Below are 20,099 nucleotides of genomic sequence, written 5' to 3' on the forward strand. Positions count from 1 at the left end.
GACCAGATGCCGACCTGCTGATTCCATAAATTCTCCTTATGTCATACCGAGGGCCGGAATGGGAAAAATTAGTTATGTAGTTCAGAAATCCAACGACACAAATAACTAGTAAACAAAATGTATAAGTAGCTAAATGTAATTAAATTAAATTGAAGAAGATGAAATACATAAAAATTCTAAAATTTATGTCTTTAATAGTATTTATAAAAAAGTACAAAAGATTAACATACAATTTTGAGCTAATTAATTCTGACCCATTTGTTTTGAGATAAATTCTTTGTCTCTATTCCATAAAATACTGCATATAGCATTTAATTGATAAGAACAGTCAAATATTTCAGATCTAGTTGACAATTTATTAATATCAAGTCTAATCACTTTAACTTTCCATTTATCTTCGAATTCCTTGATTCTTGCATCTTCCATTGTGGAGCTTGACCAAGGTTTAAATCTATAAATGGAGATGTTATTAAAAATCATGAGTATATTGAGAGTATAAATAAGAATAGAAATATTATATTACTTAGTTCCTATTATTATATTAGCAGGTTTTTCCTTTATAGCTGTCATTGTATTCATCAAATAAGGAACATCATTAAATCCTGTAGCATCATCAAAACAAAATACAGAACATATTGCATCAACTTTATCCTTACAAGCCTAAAAAGATTAATGACTGTGACTTCTGTTTCCATGCAATTTAGATATATTATACCTACAGGTAATATATGATTATATTTTTTAATGCTCATCTCGGAAGTATCCCAAAATTGTAACTTGAATAATACAACTTTGTCCCATATCTTGACTGGCCAAAATATATTAGTTTTCTTTATACCATTGGTTTCTATGTAATTATTCGATTCTTGTATACCAGCAAGACGTGCTACAACAGAAGTTTTTCCTACTCCAGATCTTCCGACCATAAAAATTTTGTAAGTTACTTCCTCGATTGAAGATGGTAGTGGTGGTCTCTCAAGTATTCCTTTAAAATGATTTAAAATGTAAATATAAGAATGAAATTGTTTAAATGTATCAATTGTTTAATGAAGAATTTTGTTTACCATAAAATCTTCTTTTTTTGGATGTGTTTACATAAAAGTGATGTACCAGTGATTCACCCTCCACTGAATGCAACCAATTCACGTTTATCGCATTCATAATTGAACACGATACAATGTAATGGAACAATATCCGGAATCATTGATAAACATCGAAACTGGCAATCAGTACAATCTGTATGAAAAGTTACTTTAATTGGTACATAATTAGTGGACAGTACATTTAAATAATCCGAATAAAGGAAGAATATATATGAAAAACCCTATTTCTTTTACTTTAAAACATTAATGACCGAACGAATCCATTTTCCTCAGCTTAATTCATCGGATCCTTTCGATGCAACAAATAAGTAAGAAAACCGGCAGTTTCCACGAATGTCATATATACAGGGTGTTCTACCATGGAAACTGATAAGCTTTGCCAGCAGATTCAAAATGTTGTTAAATCTAAAGAAAAAATGTTGTTTTCCATGGTTTTTCAATTAAATTGTGCCTTTGTATCAACAAAATTTAAAGAAAATAGATTAGATTTAATTATTATAATAATTGATACATGCATTAATATTTCAATTTACATCTCGATTGGTGAACTGAATTAGTCTGTTGTTTACAAGATTTTTTTAGAGGATGTAATCTCTCAAATATGTCATAGAAGCTTCGCGGTTGTATTCAGGAACACCTTGTATATACAATGCATTGACCAATCAAGAGCAATCCCGCCTTAAGGAAACCAATAAGATCTTTTCTAAGTTGTCGATACAAACAGGGACAAATAATTCCATTAGCAGTGAAGTTGGCGTTGGTTCGAACAAATGCCACATTGACTAATAAAATCCGTTTACAACACGTAACGCGTTGTTTGCAGTTGGGTCGCCATATTGTATATTTAACGCGGGCTTACTGGCGCGTGTATGGGCTTTCTGTAACGTTTTCTACCGAATTAAAGCGCGTGGATTAAAAACCGTTGTTGAATATCACGCGCAATGGATCCGGAAAAATTGAGAGTGGTCGAATTAAGGACAGAACTTTCACAGCGTGGACTCGATACGAAAGGCGTCAAGTCAGTGCTCGTTGAAAGACTTCGTAAAGCACTACAAGAAGAAAATGCAAGTCGTAAGTTACGCTTATTTTCATTATTCTACAAATTCTCGTCATTTTAACTGTATCCACATGGATTCCTCTTCTCGTAACAATCTCCACATTCCCCCGATCCAATGTTGACAAACATTCGAATCAGGTGATAGCTGCCCTTCCATTAAGTCTTGTGCCATGTCTCTTTACGGCCAAAAACGATCTAAATAGCGTCGTGGCCATCACCGAACTTAATAAAAGATTCTACCGTAGATATTTTTTGTATTTTCGGAGACATATACGCGAAAACTTTATATTCTTCTCATGTGTTTACATATGTTCCTGCGCGCGACGCTTCTTGAAAATTTTCTTTACAGTCAATCAATAATCTTCTTCCCGAAGTGTACTTTAATTGTCTGCATCACCTTCGTTGTTATTTATCGAAATATTTAAATTGAAAATATACTTTTTTCTTAGATGTGTTTTGTATAGATGTAACTTTGTAAATGTGTTTGTATTGTAGAAGAGGATGAAGGGAGAGCAAATGTCAATGCAGAGAATATACACGACACAGCAAATCAAGAGAATGATGAAAAATCAGAATCAGCGAAGGTACCACAGACGCCGAAAAAATCCAGTAGATTGTCTAAAGGTGCTGTGGCAGTAACACCTCGCGAAACTCCTAGCACAAAGAAACGAAGGACCTCTAGGGTTTCTTCATATTCCTCCAGGAAACGAACATCACCAAAAAAATCGGATCAAAATGATATGTCTCGCGAATCGTCGCCTACAATATCAGAACCTGCTTTGCATGAAGAACCCATTATACCAGAGGAACCTATGGGACAAGAAGAAGTTTCTCCTCAAGTAGAAAAATCTGATTCTTTGGAGAGAATTGATGAAGTTGAGATGAAAGATCCATTGTTAGATGCGGAAAATGAAAGTTCAGATGTAAAGGAAGTTGTAAAAGATACAGATGAAACAAAAAGTAGCAAAGCTGAAGCAGAAAGTGTACAAGTACAAAATGTAAAGTCACCTGCAAAGTCTACTGTCACTGAAAATTTGTCGCCGAAGAAATCTGCTGCCAATGAAAATTTGTCTCCGAAGAAGTCTACTATCAACGAGAATTTATCTCCAAAGAAATCTACCATCAATGAAAATTTGTCTCCAAAGAAATCTATTATCGATGAAAATTTATCTCCGAAGAAGTCTACAATCAATGAAAATTTATCTCCGAAAAAATCTATTGTCAATGAAAATGTATCTCTAAAGAAGTCTACTTTCATTGAAAATTTATCTCCGAAGAAATCTACTGTTAATGAAAATTTATCTCCGAAGAAATCTATTGTTGCAGAGAATTTGTCTCCAAAGAAGTCACAAGAAAATAAAGATGAAACAGATAAATTGCAACAGTCTGTAGAAGCTACTTCTATGAAAGAAGTGGAATGTACAGAGATTTCGAAAGAGAGTAAACATAGCGAGGTGAATGTAATAAAAAATGACGAAACAGAAATAGTTACAAAAGAAGGTAACATAGACAATGTCAATGAAGAAATCATTGATAATGGCAAAACAAACCTAGAAACAACGGATAATGTGCAAATTGAAGAACCTATTAGTAATGTTAAGACTAGTGACATTCCTAAAACAGATGTAACAACAGACGATTTGCTTGATCAAAGTATTGATGACGATGAAGACGATGGATCTAAGCCCGAAGAGATTTCGATTGAATATGAAAATATTTTATTAGGTGATGATAAAGAAACTGACGATGTCTCTGATAATAAGCAGGATGAGCAGGTATGCATAATCGATTTCTTATTTACTGTATTATTTTTAATATAAGCTTGTTTTTTTACTCATTGATCGTTTTTTCATTTACATGTAAAGGATGTGGAAATGGAGGAAGCAAAAGCTGAAGAAGATACAGATGCAGATATGAAGGATCGAGAAAAGAACGACACTGAAGAGGACAGGAAAAGAAAAAGATCACCCAGTCCTATCGAAGAGCGCGCTGATTCCCCAGCAGTGGAAATAGTTGAGAACGAACCCGAAATCGATGATACTGCTTTGACCTTATCGTGGTGTAGGTTTTAATTAGAATTGTATTTCTTTAGGTGAGAATGACGCTATAGCAAGATTCTCTGCTTTCAGATGATTCGGATTTAAATCTTGTTATCGACAAAGAGGGATTTTTTATGGCTACACCTATGCATAACGATGGCTTTTCACACATGTGGGCTGGTGCAAGAGCTTCGTACGGTTTTCTTCATGGAAAAGTTTATTATGAGGCTAAAATAATTGATCTCTGTCCCATTGATACAGAAAACGAGGAAAATCCGTACATACTTAGAATCGGTTGGTCTACTCTGTATACATCGATGCAATTAGGAGAAGAAAAATTCAGTTTCGGTTATAGTAGTATTGGAAAGAAACTGACAAACAATCACTTCGAAGACTATGGACTTCAGTTTGGCAAAGATGATGTTATCGGATGTTACCTCGATGCAACATCTGAGGATAACATTATTTTATCTTATACTGTGAATGGGAAAGACCAAGGAACTGCATTTAACGTCACTAAAGCAGAACTCTGCGGCAAACCATTGTTCCCGCACATCTTGAGCAAAAATTGCAGCTTTGCTTGCAATTTCGGCCAAGAAAAACCGTGGGCCGAAGAAGTTTTGCAAGATTACATTTCAATTGGCAATATGGATTCTCAATCAAAGATCCCTGGTCCACGGAGACCAACCAAAAAAGAAGAATGCGAAGTAATAATGATGTGTGGATTACCAGCTTGTGGGAAAACAACTTGGGCAACAAGATACGCTGCTGAACAGTCTCACAAAATGTACAATATTCTAGGACTTGGTAGCTTAATCGACAAAATCAAAGTGTGTACTTAAACAACTCGATATATACACATACATTCATTACATATTTCACATTTCAACAATATTATTTCAGGATGCAGATTTATCTCACAAAGAGAACAATAATGACCAATGGGAAATCCTTGTCGACAAGTGTACGCGCGCGTTAGACAAATTATTGGAAATGGCCCCAACTAGAAGGCGCAATTACATATTGGATCAGGTATGTGTTGGACATTTTACTTTTCCATTTCTTCAATAAGATAACTTAATATTTTATGAAATGTTAATGCAGGTAAACGTATATCCTAATGCACAAAGACGTAAAATGAAGACCTTCTGTGGATATCAAAGAAAGGCTGTAGTATTGGTACCATCAGAAGAGGAATACAAATCACGCGTTGCGAAACACAAGCCGATTGAAGGCAAGGAACTTACGGAATCGATGCTAATGGAAATGAAAGGTTTGTGAAGAATGGGGATAGATGTGTATGTTGATTTATGTATTCCATCTAATGTGGTATATATGTTGAATTTAGCAAAGTTTAGAGCGCCGGTCATCGGTGAATCTTTTGATGCAGTCGACTGGATCGAACTGAATCAAGAAGATGGTGATAAAGTTATAGCAAAGTACAACAAGGACGCAAAAGAAGCAGGCTATGGACTGCAACAGAACAAACGTCCACGAGTCGAGTCAAGACCAGAGAACTCTCGAGACAATCGTAACGTACGACACAACCGTGACAACCGTGACCGAGATTATCGCGATAGACGGGGCAACAATTGTAGGTTTCGTAGAAAGAATATAATAACAAAAGTGGAGAGAAGGGATCTAAAGGGACTTTGTTTACAGACTCGGATAGAAATAGAAATCCTGGCTGGAGAGGTGGTAGCAATATGGGTTGGAGAGACAGGCCTCAAAGGAGTGGTCATATGAGGCATGGAGGAGGATATGGTCCATGGAGAGGACGAGGGGCACCCATACCACTTGTACATCGTGGTATGGACAGAAGAGGCAATATAGACAGACGAATGGGGAACGATAGAAGTCGAACAATAGCTTCCCGCCTGGGTGGTTGGGTTCCATTTGAGTAATTAGATTTTTGACCAGCTTAATTTCAAAATTGAAAATGTAAATCAAATGATATGATTTGTTATTTTTTAAGAAATTATTCAGGGTCGCAACAATCATGGAATCAGCAAAGCAATTGGCCGAGCGGTAGTCAAGGCAGTCAAGGATGGGGACAAAATAACTGGGGATCGCAGCAATGGGGGGGAAGTTGGAAGAGCTATGGACAGAGCTCGTACAATCAACAGGGTTACGGTAACGGAAGCTGGAATAGTTGGAATCAGCAGTATTACAATCAGTATTGGGGCCAACAACAACAGCAGCCGCAGCAACAACAACAGCAGCAGTTAGGCGGTCAGACAACCGCAAGTGGTGATCAAACTGTAAACAAACAATAATCCACCGTGATAAATGTCACAAGAGTGGAACAGTGAGGTATTATGAATGGTTGTAATTTTATTCTGATTTAACCAATTTCTCAGTTTTAAATCAACAATTTTATACTGTAAAATAATTGAAAAAAAAGAATGAGAAAACAAAATATTGCCGGAAAAAAATTCTTAAAAAAATATTCTTAACACTATTTCGGTTTATTTTTGCAGGCAAACACAGTGGATATTGTAAAAACTGCTTTAGCTGGTGATTCCACAGTAGGATATAGTATCCCTCAAAAACCGTCAGGAGTATATGAAAAATAATATGCTCTTCGTTCTGGAGTGTCTTCATTATCAAACATTGGTTTTGATCTCACACGCAGATAAATGGACAAACTTTTCCACGACAATATATTCACGATGATTTGTTCGTATATCGTGTTCGATATACAAATTCCAAAGTTATTGCGGTATCTCATGAATCAAGCAACAATCTAGATTTGTCGCGTGAAGGCACCGTTACACATGCACCTTCAAACTCATTTGCATTGGAAAATGCAACATAACGAATCGAATTATAAGCATTATGTAATTATAATTTCAGATTGATTTTTATGTTGGAAGAGAAACTTTTTCGTTACAACGCAAACAAATTCGGATTACATATATATCTTTTTAAACGAACAAAAGGGGGTAACTTATAACAGTATAAACGTCTTGTAACGTCTTAGAACGATATTACCTTTTAAGAGAACAAAACGAGCATTGGATATGAGTACACAATTAACATGAAAATAATTGAAACACTTGAAACGGTATATCGCTCTCGGAAAAGAATCGTGTAAATATGTACAGATTTTCAAACGTATTGCACGGAACGTTTATTGGAAATCTAGTTATACATGTATTAAGCAAAGTACCATGTAATAAGGGGAAAAAGAAAAAAAAATGGAACAGATCTAACTTCTCGACAACACACGAGAGTGATAATGTGTATGATTTTGTCTTATCTTTCTATACAAACGACAGTGTTGTACAAAAAGAGAATATCGTGTCACGAATAAATTATTAAACTTGATTTTTACTTATCCGCGTTTTATTAAACGAGACGAATTTGCAACTTTTATCAGAATGTATCACATTTTCCGAATTGAAAGTTCTATTTTTTATCTGTGTCACGTTGCTCCATGATCAAAAAATATGCGTTCGTTACCCAACGTACTTTCTCCTTCATCGTCCTCTGACTTTTTTTTTTGTCATGTCCCGTTGTCACGTATTTTAGTCCCCCTTCCCACTCGTTTCATTTTTATGGTTCTCGGTTGTGCGTTGGAACGAACCTAGTTACCAGCCAATAGTAAATATCATTTTATATTTTGTTCATTTCGATTTTAACAATGAAATTGTTCGCTCATAGTTACAGGATGATTGTCTTTTACCTCCTTTTTTTTTAAATTTTATGTACAGCGTATGAGACTTCGAATTAAGGTACCTTACCGAATCGTAAAACGGAATACATTTTATTCCCGGCAAAATATATTCGATCAAACAAGTAAAGATAATGTTGGAAAGACGATTAATATTTCTCGTGTCTAGAAATTAAATCTCTTATTAAGTAGAAAAGAATAGATTTTGGTTGCAGTTGGAAACTGTCTAGACTAATGTCTGGAGACTAATAGATCTCATGATTGCTGTTTAAGTTCTTTGTTTTGTATTGTGTAAATAATCCAAGATATTTATATTTACGTATTAATGTTTTACGTTCAATGGAGTAAATTTTTTTCTCAGACGTTTGGTGTGTTTGATAAAATATTTTTTGCCAAGGGTGATAGTTTGAAAGAGGATGTGGTAGAAAAAATAGATACGCAGAGGATATTACCACGATTCGAAGTCGGCCACGATCAAAGTTTACTAATAGTGAGTTATTGAACAAAATTATTTTTTTGTTTTCTCTTCCGGTCGAATATAGAATAAGAGTATCAGCAAATTAATATTCGTAATCGGAGAATTTACTTGTTGACAAAAGTGTACAAACTTAAATCGTAAAAATAAAAAATATCTTCTATTTATTTGGAGTTTAAACTATTTACAACCCAGATTGGATCAGCGCTATTACCCGCTAGAAATATCCTGTAACAGTAATTCAGTCTTCACGCATACTTAACGTAAATCGTCAACGACAATCGCTGACTATTTGTTGGTCTACGGACAAGAATTTGTAAATTAATTCAATATGATATACACATGAACGCGTTGCAATTTATCCGACAATATTTGTAACGCATTCTTGGAATCGTACGGGCATTTTGATCGAAGGGAGAGAACTATGGAACTTTCTTAAACTAGTACTGTACTGCTTACTTTTAAAGAAGCTGCATAAGTTCTATAACGCGTGGAAACTATCAAACAACGTTTTAAAATAAATTTTTTACCCCGCAAAAAATGTATATTAATTAAACATATCGATATTGAGAACAATGATAGTTTCTGTTAGAGATTCTTTAAAATACGAATGTTGTATTAAATAAAATTAGTAATTAAAATAATTCGCGCATTTTCGCTGAAGGACCAAATCGTAAATGTCTACTGAAGTATAAAAATGTTGTAAGTAACTTTCTTTTTCTCAAGCGATAACCCGTTCAGATGGGGTCACGTGAAATGAAACTAATTATAGAGAGTGTTACTACGGCACCGTTTCTATGCAACAAAATATCTCGGATACAGTGCAGAAAAATGAGAAAAAAACCACGATGTAAACAAGACTTATGCGTATTAAATAGCGTTTAATTGTATGTATTTACTAACTGCATAAATGTAATAATAAATACGAAATCCTGCGTATATTCGTCGTTATAGCAACGATTAGCTATGTTCGATCCGCGATCAATAATAAATTAAATATGTTAGTAGAGTTTATCTATTAATTTAAAAACCTATATATATTACACTTAATTCAAATAACACTGGGCTTATGAAAAATATATAATGGTACTTTTGTGCAATAAAGCCTCGCATGTACTCGATAGTTTCGTTCTTGTCGGTTTCTATATCCGCTCCTTTGCATGCGGCTGTAATTATACACTCGCGCACGCGTATCGCTGCCTCTTGATCATTTGATCGCCAGCCAACGTATAATTTGTACACTTAAGTGTATACTATTTCATTACGAAAGAAATTTACAAATATTTTTATACAATTTCGCGATTCTAATTAGATTAGAATTCTACGAGAAGTAACAGTTCTGCGTTAGATCCAATTTCATAGACACGTTCTCTCACGTTACGGGGCCAGATTTTCGATCCAAGTCGATCCGTTTTACGAAAAACAAATCCACCCCTATATTCGATGGAAAGATACGTACAATCTTGACGCGGCACAACAGTTCAAAATACTCTAGAGGCGATCGCGGATTATCTTCTTCTTGATTGTCGCGACGCGGTACCAGCGCGAAACAGAAGAAGCTAATCCAGGATGGCGGAAACGATAATGCTAGGAAACTGTAAAAGATTTCGATTACATTTATAGCCGCCGTCTGAAATTTTCTACAGCTTCGTGCGTGTAAAAACAACATATAAAAAGATCCCAACCGACGTGTCCTTTGTAGTGGAGCGCAGGATTCGGGGGTACATGATTAAATATGATACGAATGGACGGGTTGCATTAATAGTGCAGAAGAAGGGGACGCGAAATACTTTCTCGACGTATACCCTCATGAAACGGATCGAATGGAATCAATTGAATTCACGACAAAGCAAAACGCTCTCTGATTACAGACGTTTTCTCTGTAACGGATTAACAATGGTCCGTATTGCGTACGGATATCAATTAATGCCACATTATCGTTGCTGTATAATCCAATGTCACGGATTTAATCCACCGGGCCTCTTCCGATTTCGTCTGTTCCTCTCCAACAAGAACGACAAATCCAATGGATCTTTCTTGTTGGGCATTTTTTGCAGCAAGCCGATTAAGATGTTATTTAATCTCCGCCTTTGCTCTTCTCTCTGCAAACAAGAATTAATATGCGTTGTCGTAAAAAAAAAACTGGAGAATAATAAAATATTTACCTGAGCGTAGGACGTCGCAGGTGTGTGTATAGATAAGATTTCATTTGAGCGTCGTCTACCCTTGCTCGTAGAAGATTTCTGTTGATCCTTGCCATGTGTTTTCGAGCTATCACTCGACTCCGACTTTTGATTAGAATCGAGATCCTGATTACTCATTTTCTTTTTATCTTTATTCATTTTATTACCAACTTGTATCCCTTCGAGACTGTGAGGCTGTAATATTTTGTGTGTATTAATTACGAGTTCCTGATCATTTTACGAGGTATATTACAGTTATTATATTTACCAAATACGTCCGGTAATGCTTAATACGTTGTGGAAAAGTTTCGAAAGCGTATGGTTTCGTGCAAACCTGATGTCTAGCTCTGGCTACTTTAGTGAAAAGTCTAGCAGCGCGGTCGACACGATACTCGCATACGTATGTGTGTTCAGGCGTGGATCCAACCGGTCGGCCTTTGTTTCCAAGAAAAGTGGACAGAGAAATGTATGGAAACATAATTAAACAATTCATTTAAAAGCAAATGAATATCTGAGGGAATAAAAATATAAATACCTTTGCAATAAGTATGGGGATCAAGAACCCAGCAACGTTCAGCAACTAAGTCGCATGGTACTGCTTCGTAAAGAGGAGCGCAAACCACCTCGTTCTCATAGAATTTTCGGGTGGGTTCATGGTAGGTCTCATGAGGTCTCAGATAATGGTGACCGAAAACGAATCTTTCCCCCCTATAAATATAAAACTATATGAGCATCCATACGAGTCTAGAATAATAAAATTACTAAGAAACGTTCTTACACTGTGTTCTTCCAAAGTCTCTCGATTCGGAAGATGTCCATTTGTTCGTAATCAGGTTTTTGAATAGTTTTGTATGTATGTTTCTCCGGTGTGTCTCTCAACACGTACACCGTGTCCCCTTGTCTGAGCTGAAGATCGCCGCGCATTAGAGTGACGTAGTGCTTTTTGCCTTCCTCCTCCTCGTCTCCTTCTAGAGGTATTTCCAAATCAACAGGACGTGGCTGGCATCTCTCGCATAAATATGAGTCGATGCTAGTGTCGGCTTTTACACAATCACAATGCTGCCAGACAAGACAACGCTCGCACTGTATCATCAGACCTTCGTCCCTATGTGGATAAGAATTTTCCATTTACTGAAATTGTTTATCATAGATCTGCATTTCCAGTTAGCAGATTTCTAACTCTCTCACCTATGTAAACCGCATATACACCTAATAACGTCTTCCTCCCCAGCAGTAGATCCTCTAGGAGGTAAGAATCCTTGAGAAGGAGGACAACCTATGGCCTCTGTTATCGCGTTTACGAAATCAGGTTTACTCCCAAGATACAATTTCCTTAATCTGGCCGCAGCAATACCCAATTCCGAGGTTCTACCGAAAAACCGGACGTTATTGTCGAAGAGCTTGATCATATCGTGATCAAAGTGCTCAGCGGTTTTATAGTGGCCTGTTCCAATGCATTGATCGATCGTAGTTAAGTCTATGGGATCTGATATTTTCTCGTAATAATCCGGTAATTTTCTCTTCGAGGGCAATGTTATGAACGGTGAGCACAGCAATTGCCCATTCTCATCGTTGGCTGTTGCCACGACACTGTACAAGTCTTTCAACACCTGAAAAATGAAAACCCGTTAAAAGCTCTATTCCAAGCAAGACTGTAACAGACTCGCCAAGCCCGTTTCATTCACCTTTGCCAGCTTCGCGGTTTTATGCACCTCCGGATCGTCTTGTGCTTGTGCCAATCTCCTCGTCCGCACCGTTCGCGTGTTGGTGTTGGTCAGGGCAGTTAATTGCGAGAAGAACGCGTCCGATTGGATTTTCGCATCGCCAGGACTCTTCTCTTTGAAGGTACCAGTGTTGCCGAACTTTGCCTTGCCGTTTTGCATTTGTACTTGGTTCACCAATGATTTTACCCGCCTCACCTTCTCCAAGTTCCTCAGCAGAAAGCAATGATGCTGTTGCGCGAAGCATCGTTGCTGATGTGACATCGGTTTCAATGCAGGAGCATGGAACAGACTCGAGTCGCCTACTTTTCGCGATTTGCAAATGCCTTTCGAGTTGACAGACTGCACAGTGTTCGATTTACGCACATTCTTTCTTGGTCTACCAACCGACCGTCTTTCTGTTGGTTCTAATTGAGATGGAAGGGGAACAACTGTTTTTGGAACTCTCTGACTCTTTCCACCTATACAATAAACGTGTATGTTTCAATTCAATTAACTAAACGAATATTAAATTTCCTTATAATGATGTAATCTCATTACCTATCACACCCCTACAGGCACTGCTACCACACCTACATTCCTGTCCTTCGGATGGGTTGAACAAGGCAAAATTGTAATCGTAAGTTAATTCTTCCCCTGGCTTGATGTCTCTGGAGGCGAACAGAGCCATACGCGGATGCCCGTGGACACTCCACTTCTGCATTTCGCAGTTAGGCTCGCAGGAATGATTCACGAAGCGTCCGTCGCCTCCCATTCGGTGACCATCGATTACTAGACCTCCATCAAGGTGCAGACAATAGTGATGGGTATCGTTTGCATACCTAAAACAATTTGAAACTCTTTACACTATAGCTAGGCGACTATGCAATTTTTTAATACGCTCATATTTTCTGTCAGTATACCTAGTCGCCATTCTAGACTTAAATTCTCTCTCGGACACGACTTCTCCCACGTACTCAAGGATGAAGACCCCTGACTTAATGGCTTGCTGGGTTCTTACGCCCCAACCTTTGTCCTCTGTCATGAATTTTTGCAGACCAGGTGCCCATTCGTGCTTCTGAATTTTTTGGTTCTCGCATTTGTCTCCGCATGGGCAGAGTTGTGGAGAACATTCACTGAGAACCATGCGATTGATGCAGTCGTCACCGCATCCGCTTTCCGGTTTGCATTCGCATGCTTGAGCCTCGTAGAGTGTGGTCGGTTTCACATCGTAGTAAACGTTCATACGAATTTTTCTGTGGACAAGAAAAGATATAAATATATGGTCTCCATCGGATACCAATTTGTCATTATCAATTATCTTACTTGTAGTTCCAAGATGGTACTGATTCTCTGCCAGGCAATCTAGACTGCGCATGTAACCACCATAAATCGTACCGCAATTGGAACGACATTTTCCTCTGGCGCAAGAATTTGCCGCACTGATATGAAGCCGATAGAAGAACAGCAGAAGCAGCATCATTTGTTTCACTGACCATTTTGTTCTTTCCAGAAGTCTCTACAGTTCCGCTGGCACCACTCCTCGTCTTCGATTCGCAGTCTTTGCTGAAATCCTGCAGTACGCCACCCTGTAGGTACCGTTTCTTCCATCTGGACTGTTTCTTCCTGGTATGTGTCGCATTAGAGTGCTTTCCAGTCTCAAGGACATTATTGTTTGACGAGTTATCATTCTCAGTATCGTAACCCGAACTGCGCAAACGTTTTACGTTTCTGGGCGCCAGGGTGCAAGGGCTAGCAGAACCACGTCGTTTCTTTTGGTTTCCATTCAACGGTACCGAGTGCTCGGTCTTGATATTTGCCTGAGTGACAGTCCGTTCAGGAGGATGTTTCGAATTCTCTTCCAAGGCCTCAGCGGCGCATTGTTGTTGCTGAGCTGCCTCGTATCTTTCCAAAGACTCCTCCAAGGGCGCGTTCTCGTCGTACGTCCTCAGATCCTGAATCTTCTCGAACTTTACGGGGCAGAACTTCTGCGCAGCATTCTCGTCGCTATCTACCTCCACCAAGTCTTTCCTAACCCTCAGTTGACCAGCTCGAGACTCCGTAAGCTCAGCTGCGCAAGCCCGGAACGATCCCTCCCGCTTTGTCGAATCAGAGACTTCCAAAGCAAATTTGACTGCTTGCCCAACATTCCCGTCCGTGGTGCGCTTGTCCAGGTTTCCCCCGGACGAAATTTCTCGAATATCGGCACTCAACACGGTCGGTTTGCTCTCTTCAATAGCATCTTCGAGTCCTTCCTTAGACGAGCTTCGGCCGCCATCTAGATCTAGGTCCAAATCTGCATTGTCGTCGCTGGTTAGAGCAGCTTTTGTCGCTGTACCATTCGATGTCTCGCTCGCGCTCAACGATCTTTTCTTTTTCTTTTTCTTCTTCAATGTCGGAAAACCGGTGCGGTTGATCGCCTTGCGCCGCCTCATTTTCTTCTTGGTGAGCACCAGTGCAGCAGCGGCTGTAGAGTTTAAGGGATTCGGTAGGTTCGGAGCAATGTTGTCTCGCGGCGGTTTGCTCTCGCCAGCGGCCTCGCTGTCCTCGTAGTTCTCGGTTGCATTGAACTCTGTGGCATCTGTCTTGATATTCTTCTCCAGGCGAACGTGATCGGATAGGGATTGTTCGTGTTTCTCCACCTTCTCTGCCACTTGACTTCGGTCAGACTTAATCGATTTATCGCTAATTGTTTTCTCATTCTTACCGCAGTGTTTATCAGCAGCGTGACTCTTTTTCAACTCACCGACATTTTTGTCTGCCTTCTCGACCTTCCCGTCTACCCTATCCGACTTTTCGACTCTGTCAGAGTGACTACTTTCAACAGGGAGCTTTGTCACCGTGACCCTAAGGTCCTTGACAATCTTTTTCTTTCGTCGCGGCTGTATTTCCGCTTGACTGAGCGGTTTTTCTTCTAGGGATTCTGAAGAAACTGTCGCCGATTTGTCAGGGCTTGAGCTCTCTGCGTCCCTGTGTCTCTTCTTCGGGGTGACTGGCACAGCATCCTCTTGAGAAGACGAAGTGGAACTTCCACCCCCGTATCTGGTGATTGCAGCCTCGATGGCCTCCTCTATGTGACTCTCAGTGCAGTTGCTCTCATTGGCAGTTGGGTCGCTGGAGCTTGCGTTCGAGCTCTGAGAGCTGTGAGGGCTAGAAACATGATAGTGCCTCTTCTTTAAGGGCAGCCTCTGTTCATTAGGATTCGAGTTTGCAGTCGCATTCACGCCACTCTTCGAGTCAGCCCCTGCCGGTATCTTTTCCTTTTTCGAGCGTCTTTTCAATTTCTGGTCGTCGCTAGAAGCGATATCACCTTTTCTCTTTTTAGTTAGCTTCTTCACGCGAAAGATCTGCGGTAGTTCAGAGTAACCGACACTCGTGTTGTTCCGGCCCAAACTACACGACCTGGCGAATTCCTCGATCAGTTTTTCCAACTCTTGAATGATGCATGGATCAATGCGGATTGGAGTTTTTGGAGGGTTCAACGGCAACCGTCGTCGGTGCTTGTGATGATGATGATGATGCTTATGACAATGGTTGTGTATGGGTTGTGTGGCCTTATCGCACTTGTTGCTTGGGCGCTCGACCTTTTCCGATTTGAGCACTTGACCGACCGGTAGCGAAATCAGAGTCTGGACTCCGACTCCGTTCGTTTCAAACGTGGTCGACGTTCTTTTGCTATTTTTGTTCTCCTTTAAGACTCGTCGTGTCACCGGCGCAACGTTCTTTTTCAATAGATTTTGCCTCTTTGATGACGGGCCGGAGTTGTTTCTGTTCTCCTTGAGACTCCTTCTACCGGAGTTGACCGGCTTCCTATCAGCCGCGATTCTGTCGCAAGAAGACTGTTTCTGCCGACGCAATGATATCGCAGCCCTGTTACTTGTACCCGGCTTATCTTTCCTTAACTTCTTGCACATCCTACCATCGCATTGACTTGCATCCTTTCCGTATTTACTCGTTACAGTTCTACTTAGGCACTTAACGCGCGTGGGAGAACTTGCGTTGTTCCTCTTTCCGCTTATCCTCCCCTGCGAGAATTGTTTTGAAACGTTACAGTTTCGTTTCTTTTGACAAACTGGCTTGTCTTTTAATTTTTTCGCCGATTCACTGCTTTCTTCTTCCTTTTGTTCTCGGGACACATTGGTCTTATGCTGTGTTGACTTTGATTTCCCCTTTTTACTAGGTTCCTCCTTCGGGATCTTTTGCTGTGGGGTTGTCTCCTTCTTCTCGTTTTTCTCCACTTTCTCGGTCTTCTCTATCTTCTCGATCTTTTCCACTATTTCTGGCTTCAGCCTCGGCCTGCCAGGTCCACGTGGTTGCGTCGACACTGTTTTCGCTGGTCTGCCGGGTTTCCGTTTAGGCGGATACAGGACTCGATCCACGTTCACCGCCGGTTTTGGAACTACGGTCTGAATCGGCGACTGCGTCGGAACTGGTGGACTCACGGGACTGATTGCCAGATGCAGCGGACTGTTATCCACTGATTGAATCCCCGAATCCGGGGACACGTTCGAAGCGCAAGGATACTCGGGATCATTGAGCTTTTTGTTCGCTTTGCTCCGTCTCTTCCGTGGTTCCGACAACAGAGCCGTTTTCTCGACGAACTGCTGCAATAAAGTTGAACTATACACAGGTACAGGATTCTGATCGCCGTTCTCACTCGTATCCGAGTCAGCCCCGAGCGACATTCGTTCTATAGCTTTCGATACCAGCCGACCGCTTTCCGAGTCCTCGAATCCGTCGAACGGAGCGTCCTCGTGCTCTTGATCAGGTAGGATGGCCGCTAGGTCCTCTTGATTTATCTCCTGAAGAGGAGGATGCTGTTGCTGTTGTGGTTGTTGCTCCTGCTGCTGTGGTTGCTGTTGTTGTTGCTGTTGTTGTGGCTGCTGTTGCTGTTGCGAATTATTGGGCGAAGGCAGGCGACCTTCCGACGAGTCCGAGTCATCACTACTGCATTCCGATGACTAGAAAATGAAGAATTGTCGGCAAAGGGCAATTACTTTTCGACAATCTATTAGAATACAATCGTTTACCTTCGTCTCACAATTAGTTTTAAGTTTCTTCGTTAAGCTTCTTCTGGTCTTATCGCAGCGTGCTTTTTCCACATCCTCTTTTTTCGGTCCTTTCATAGTGATCTTTAATTTAAGCGCACCCTGCAAGGTGAATGAAAGTTATTTTATAGTAGATAAATTTATAAACGAATTCTTTTTCAACGTACCGATTCAAAATTGGTTTCTTGAATAGAGAACGTTTGTTCACTGCGCTCAGACGTGCAATCCGAATTTGAACCTGTATCTTCCCCTTCTTCGTCGCCACTGCTCTCGTCGTCTGAGTCTGAATTCGTGTCCGAATAAGAGCAACTGCCTTCTGTGCCACCAGAACTTTCGTCCTCGGAATCTGAATCTTCTTCGGAATCGACAGAATGTGTTCCTATATGAAACAAATATTTATATTGGAGACTTCCGAGTAAAGGTATGAAGTTAACTGATAAAACAAACAGGTAATACCATTAGGTTCAGTGGTTGGATCCCAGCTACCTCCACCTTTTATGGCATCCATATCAACAGTCGAAGGAAGTTCTCTTTCCTGCTCCCCATCGTTTTCTTCCCAGTTCCAGTTCTGTAGTTCTAACTCCAAAGGATGGTGAATGACAGCGCTCCATCCTGAATCACCGGACATTTTTTGGCTTATCTAACATCCAATAGAATCCAATAGAATACCATTCCTTATGATTTTGTTCGCTGATCAACTTCTTCTATATCCTCATAAACCATGTCTCTCTTAAAGCTTATGATAGTTAAACTTTATGTGTATTGGTAACGCTCCCATATTTGCTTATTCATATTTGATGTTCCATGTAAGTGTGTTTACACTTTCGTCATAATTATATAGCTGCAACAGCAAATGCAAACATGTTCCCTTGTAGAAACAACGTTAGCAGGTACAGACAACTCGTGATCATGTATCAGTAGCCGAAGTTATGACAGGAAAAGCAAAATATATTACTTGCAGGTAACAATACAGGAAGTCAATAAACCCAGTAATATTATAATATGACATCTGGAATCATCAATCAACTTCATTTAGGCTAATTTTGTAAAACTAGAAATATCTACAAGATGTAGAGCTTAATTTACCCAGATCCAACAGGGCTTATTCCTTTGCTGTACTATTACCTCCAAGCACATATTGGGTCAAGCTGAAAAAGAGAGCACAAAGGTTGCTGTCATAGAAGTTTCCAAATCTTTCGAAACCCTTTACTGACCGGATAAGCATAATATTTCGGAGAAACAGAAACAGATGTTTGATCGGTATTCGGGTTCAAAGTGATCCAATTTTACATTACTCCATTTCGCACACGAGTGGGAGACGAGAGTGTTCAAAGCGCGGGAGATTGTTCACGTATAACCTCGTCGAAGATACAAACATTGATGGAGCAGAATCATGATCATTGAAAAGTGAAGGAGACTTTTCCCACGGCCGAATCGTCGGCTCCGAAAATTATTCGTTACGATCAAAGACACCGTCACCGAGGATCTGTTACGCGTCGTTGTACGTAGATGCGCGCGTATTTCGGGTACACGCGCGTCACTTTTGTGTACGCACAAACGGTAGCGACGATGGCAACGGTAACGTAATACGAATACACGCGCAAACAGCACACGAGGCGGAGCGAGAGACAAACGAATTTTATCCAAAAGCGATCGCTCTGTTTACATCGTCGATGAAGCGTACAGAGATCTCTCGAGACTCGAGAGTAAAAAGGAAAGGGAAAGAGAGAGACGGGCATAGACAGAGAGAAAGGGTGAGGGAGAGAGATATTGCGAGAAAGGAGCACAGGGAACAGTCGGACAGAGAAAGAGAGGGAGAGAAACGAAGTGAGAGAGAGAGAGAGGAAGGTAACGTAAAAGCAAGCAACTAAAGGAAGGGGAACAAGGAGTTAATGAAAGAGAGGGAAAAGAAAGAGAAGGAGAGAGACTAAGAGGGAGAAAGGTTCCAGATCGTAGATGTGAAAAAAATAAAAGGCAAGCACGTTATTGTCGAAGCGAGCGCCTAAAGCGTGGTGAAGAGTGGTGAAGCGAAAAGTAAGTTTGTAACGCGGACAATGACAGACACGATACCCTGGGGCCTCCTCCTCCGCATCTCACGACAACGCGGCCAAGGATCCACAGAATTCTGGATCGACGATTAACCAACGATATTCCTCAAGTTGCTTCGCCACGGACAGCTGTTTCTGTTTCTCGGTCGATGCGCCAGGTGCGTCGGCGACAGAAACCCGTGGAAACTCCCGTGTATTCAAGTAGAACTCAAATTGACGCGCCATCTACCGTTACACATGTACAGGCGGTTAATATGAAATTCTGTTTTTTATTCTCTTGGAGCAATCGCTTTTTATCCACCAGAACGAATATATCAAGCTGCAGTTTGATAACGTTCGTAATCCGTTATAAAAAGTTTCCCATCTAAATACTCAATATATTGTGCACGAAAAATGAATTTACATCGTTGTCACAAATTTCAAGTTGCTTTTACTTTCCTTGCAAAAAGATTTATACATAATTAAGAAGTATCAGTTTCACAAGTCAGTTTCGATTGCGATGTTATTATCTCCATTATATCGCAACTACAGTTGAATTCGTTAAAATGACATTCGATAGATCGATGACTCTGTTGTCTTAACATGAAATCGATAATCGAATGGAATGATTACGAGTAGTAAAGATTTATATTTCCTGTGGTGCAATAGACAATTTTTCAGTGTTAATGGGAATCTGTATGTAATCGAACACGGATCGATGCATTATTTTGGAATATTTTTACAAAAATATTTTTTGTTCTCCTTTTTTTTTAAACCAATTTCCATTGCAC

The 20,099-nt window shown here is 39.9% G+C and overlaps 3 protein-coding genes across 9 annotated transcripts; 1 reads left to right on the plus strand and 2 right to left on the minus strand.

The window, feature by feature from the left end:
- Positions 1-180: 180 nt before the first annotated feature.
- Positions 181-1,947, minus strand: LOC144469449 (ciliogenesis and planar polarity effector 2). Of its 3 annotated transcripts, none has more exons than XM_078179731.1 (5): positions 1,338-1,947; positions 1,065-1,236; positions 720-985; positions 524-660; positions 181-451 (listed from the first exon to the last, which is right to left on the minus strand). In XM_078179731.1, the coding sequence occupies exons 2-5, from the start codon at positions 1,159-1,161 to the stop codon at positions 244-246; spliced, it is 708 nt and encodes a 235-aa protein (XP_078035857.1). In that variant the 5' UTR covers positions 1,162-1,236; positions 1,338-1,947; the 3' UTR covers positions 181-243. The 3 variants fall into 3 exon arrangements, with proteins under 3 accessions (XP_078035857.1, XP_078035859.1, XP_078035858.1); XM_078179733.1 differs by having other exon boundaries at positions 1,065-1,251; XM_078179732.1 differs by having other exon boundaries at positions 1,065-1,947.
- Positions 1,897-8,517, plus strand: LOC144469448 (uncharacterized). Its single transcript, XM_078179730.1, has 10 exons — positions 1,897-2,174; positions 2,656-3,935; positions 4,026-4,221; positions 4,290-5,029; positions 5,103-5,231; positions 5,304-5,472; positions 5,548-5,793; positions 5,862-6,099; positions 6,175-6,512; positions 6,680-8,517. Exons 1-9 carry the CDS (start codon positions 2,045-2,047, stop codon positions 6,473-6,475), a joined length of 3,429 nt encoding a protein of 1,142 aa, XP_078035856.1. The 5' UTR covers positions 1,897-2,044; the 3' UTR covers positions 6,476-6,512; positions 6,680-8,517.
- Positions 8,492-19,541, minus strand: Ash1 (histone-lysine N-methyltransferase ash1). Of its 5 annotated transcripts, none has more exons than XM_078179729.1 (14): positions 19,352-19,541; positions 17,738-18,122; positions 17,449-17,660; positions 17,264-17,383; positions 16,940-17,194; positions 13,560-16,837; positions 13,157-13,489; positions 12,795-13,075; positions 12,219-12,715; positions 11,722-12,143; positions 11,312-11,638; positions 11,069-11,241; positions 10,802-10,968; positions 8,492-10,728 (listed from the first exon to the last, which is right to left on the minus strand). In XM_078179729.1, the coding sequence occupies exons 2-14, from the start codon at positions 17,907-17,909 to the stop codon at positions 10,309-10,311; spliced, it is 6,657 nt and encodes a 2,218-aa protein (XP_078035855.1). In that variant the 5' UTR covers positions 17,910-18,122; positions 19,352-19,541; the 3' UTR covers positions 8,492-10,308. The 5 variants fall into 5 exon arrangements, with proteins under 5 accessions (XP_078035855.1, XP_078035854.1, XP_078035850.1 ...); XM_078179728.1 differs by having other exon boundaries at positions 8,492-10,452; positions 10,516-10,728; positions 13,560-17,194; positions 19,352-19,539; XM_078179724.1 differs by having other exon boundaries at positions 13,560-17,194; positions 19,352-19,540.
- Positions 19,542-20,099: the final 558 nt, after the last annotated feature.

Source organism: Augochlora pura, chromosome 4 (assembly GCF_028453695.1).
Source record: "Augochlora pura isolate Apur16 chromosome 4, APUR_v2.2.1, whole genome shotgun sequence".
Taxonomy (NCBI): Eukaryota; Metazoa; Arthropoda; class Insecta; order Hymenoptera; family Halictidae; genus Augochlora; species Augochlora pura.

What these genes read in the sequence shown, in the direction of transcription:
- LOC144469449 (XM_078179731.1), bottom strand. Translation starts at nt 1,161, where the DNA reads ATGAATGCGATAAACGTGAATTGGTTGCATTCAGTGGAGGGTGAATCA. An exon ending in CAAAAAAAGAAGATTTTATG is followed by an intron (nt 986 to 1,064) that starts GTAAACAAAATT and finishes ATCATTTTAAAG; the next exon opens with GAATACTTGAGAGACCACCA. An exon ending in AATATAATCATATATTACCT is followed by an intron (nt 661 to 719) that starts GTAGGTATAATA and finishes TAATCTTTTTAG; the next exon opens with GCTTGTAAGGATAAAGTTGA.
- LOC144469448 (XM_078179730.1), top strand. Translation starts at nt 2,045, where the DNA reads ATGGATCCGGAAAAATTGAGAGTGGTCGAATTAAGGACAGAACTTTCA. An exon ending in ACAAGAAGAAAATGCAAGTC is followed by an intron (nt 2,175 to 2,655) that starts GTAAGTTACGCT and finishes TTTGTATTGTAG; the next exon opens with AAGAGGATGAAGGGAGAGCA. An exon ending in ATAATAAGCAGGATGAGCAG is followed by an intron (nt 3,936 to 4,025) that starts GTATGCATAATC and finishes TTACATGTAAAG; the next exon opens with GATGTGGAAATGGAGGAAGC.
- Ash1 (XM_078179724.1), bottom strand. Translation starts at nt 17,909, where the DNA reads ATGTCCGGTGATTCAGGATGGAGCGCTGTCATTCACCATCCTTTGGAG. An exon ending in AAGTCTAGAATGGCGACTAG is followed by an intron (nt 13,076 to 13,156) that starts GTATACTGACAG and finishes AAATTGTTTTAG; the next exon opens with GTATGCAAACGATACCCATC. An exon ending in TCCCCATACTTATTGCAAAG is followed by an intron (nt 10,969 to 11,068) that starts GTATTTATATTT and finishes TTGGAAACAAAG; the next exon opens with GCCGACCGGTTGGATCCACG.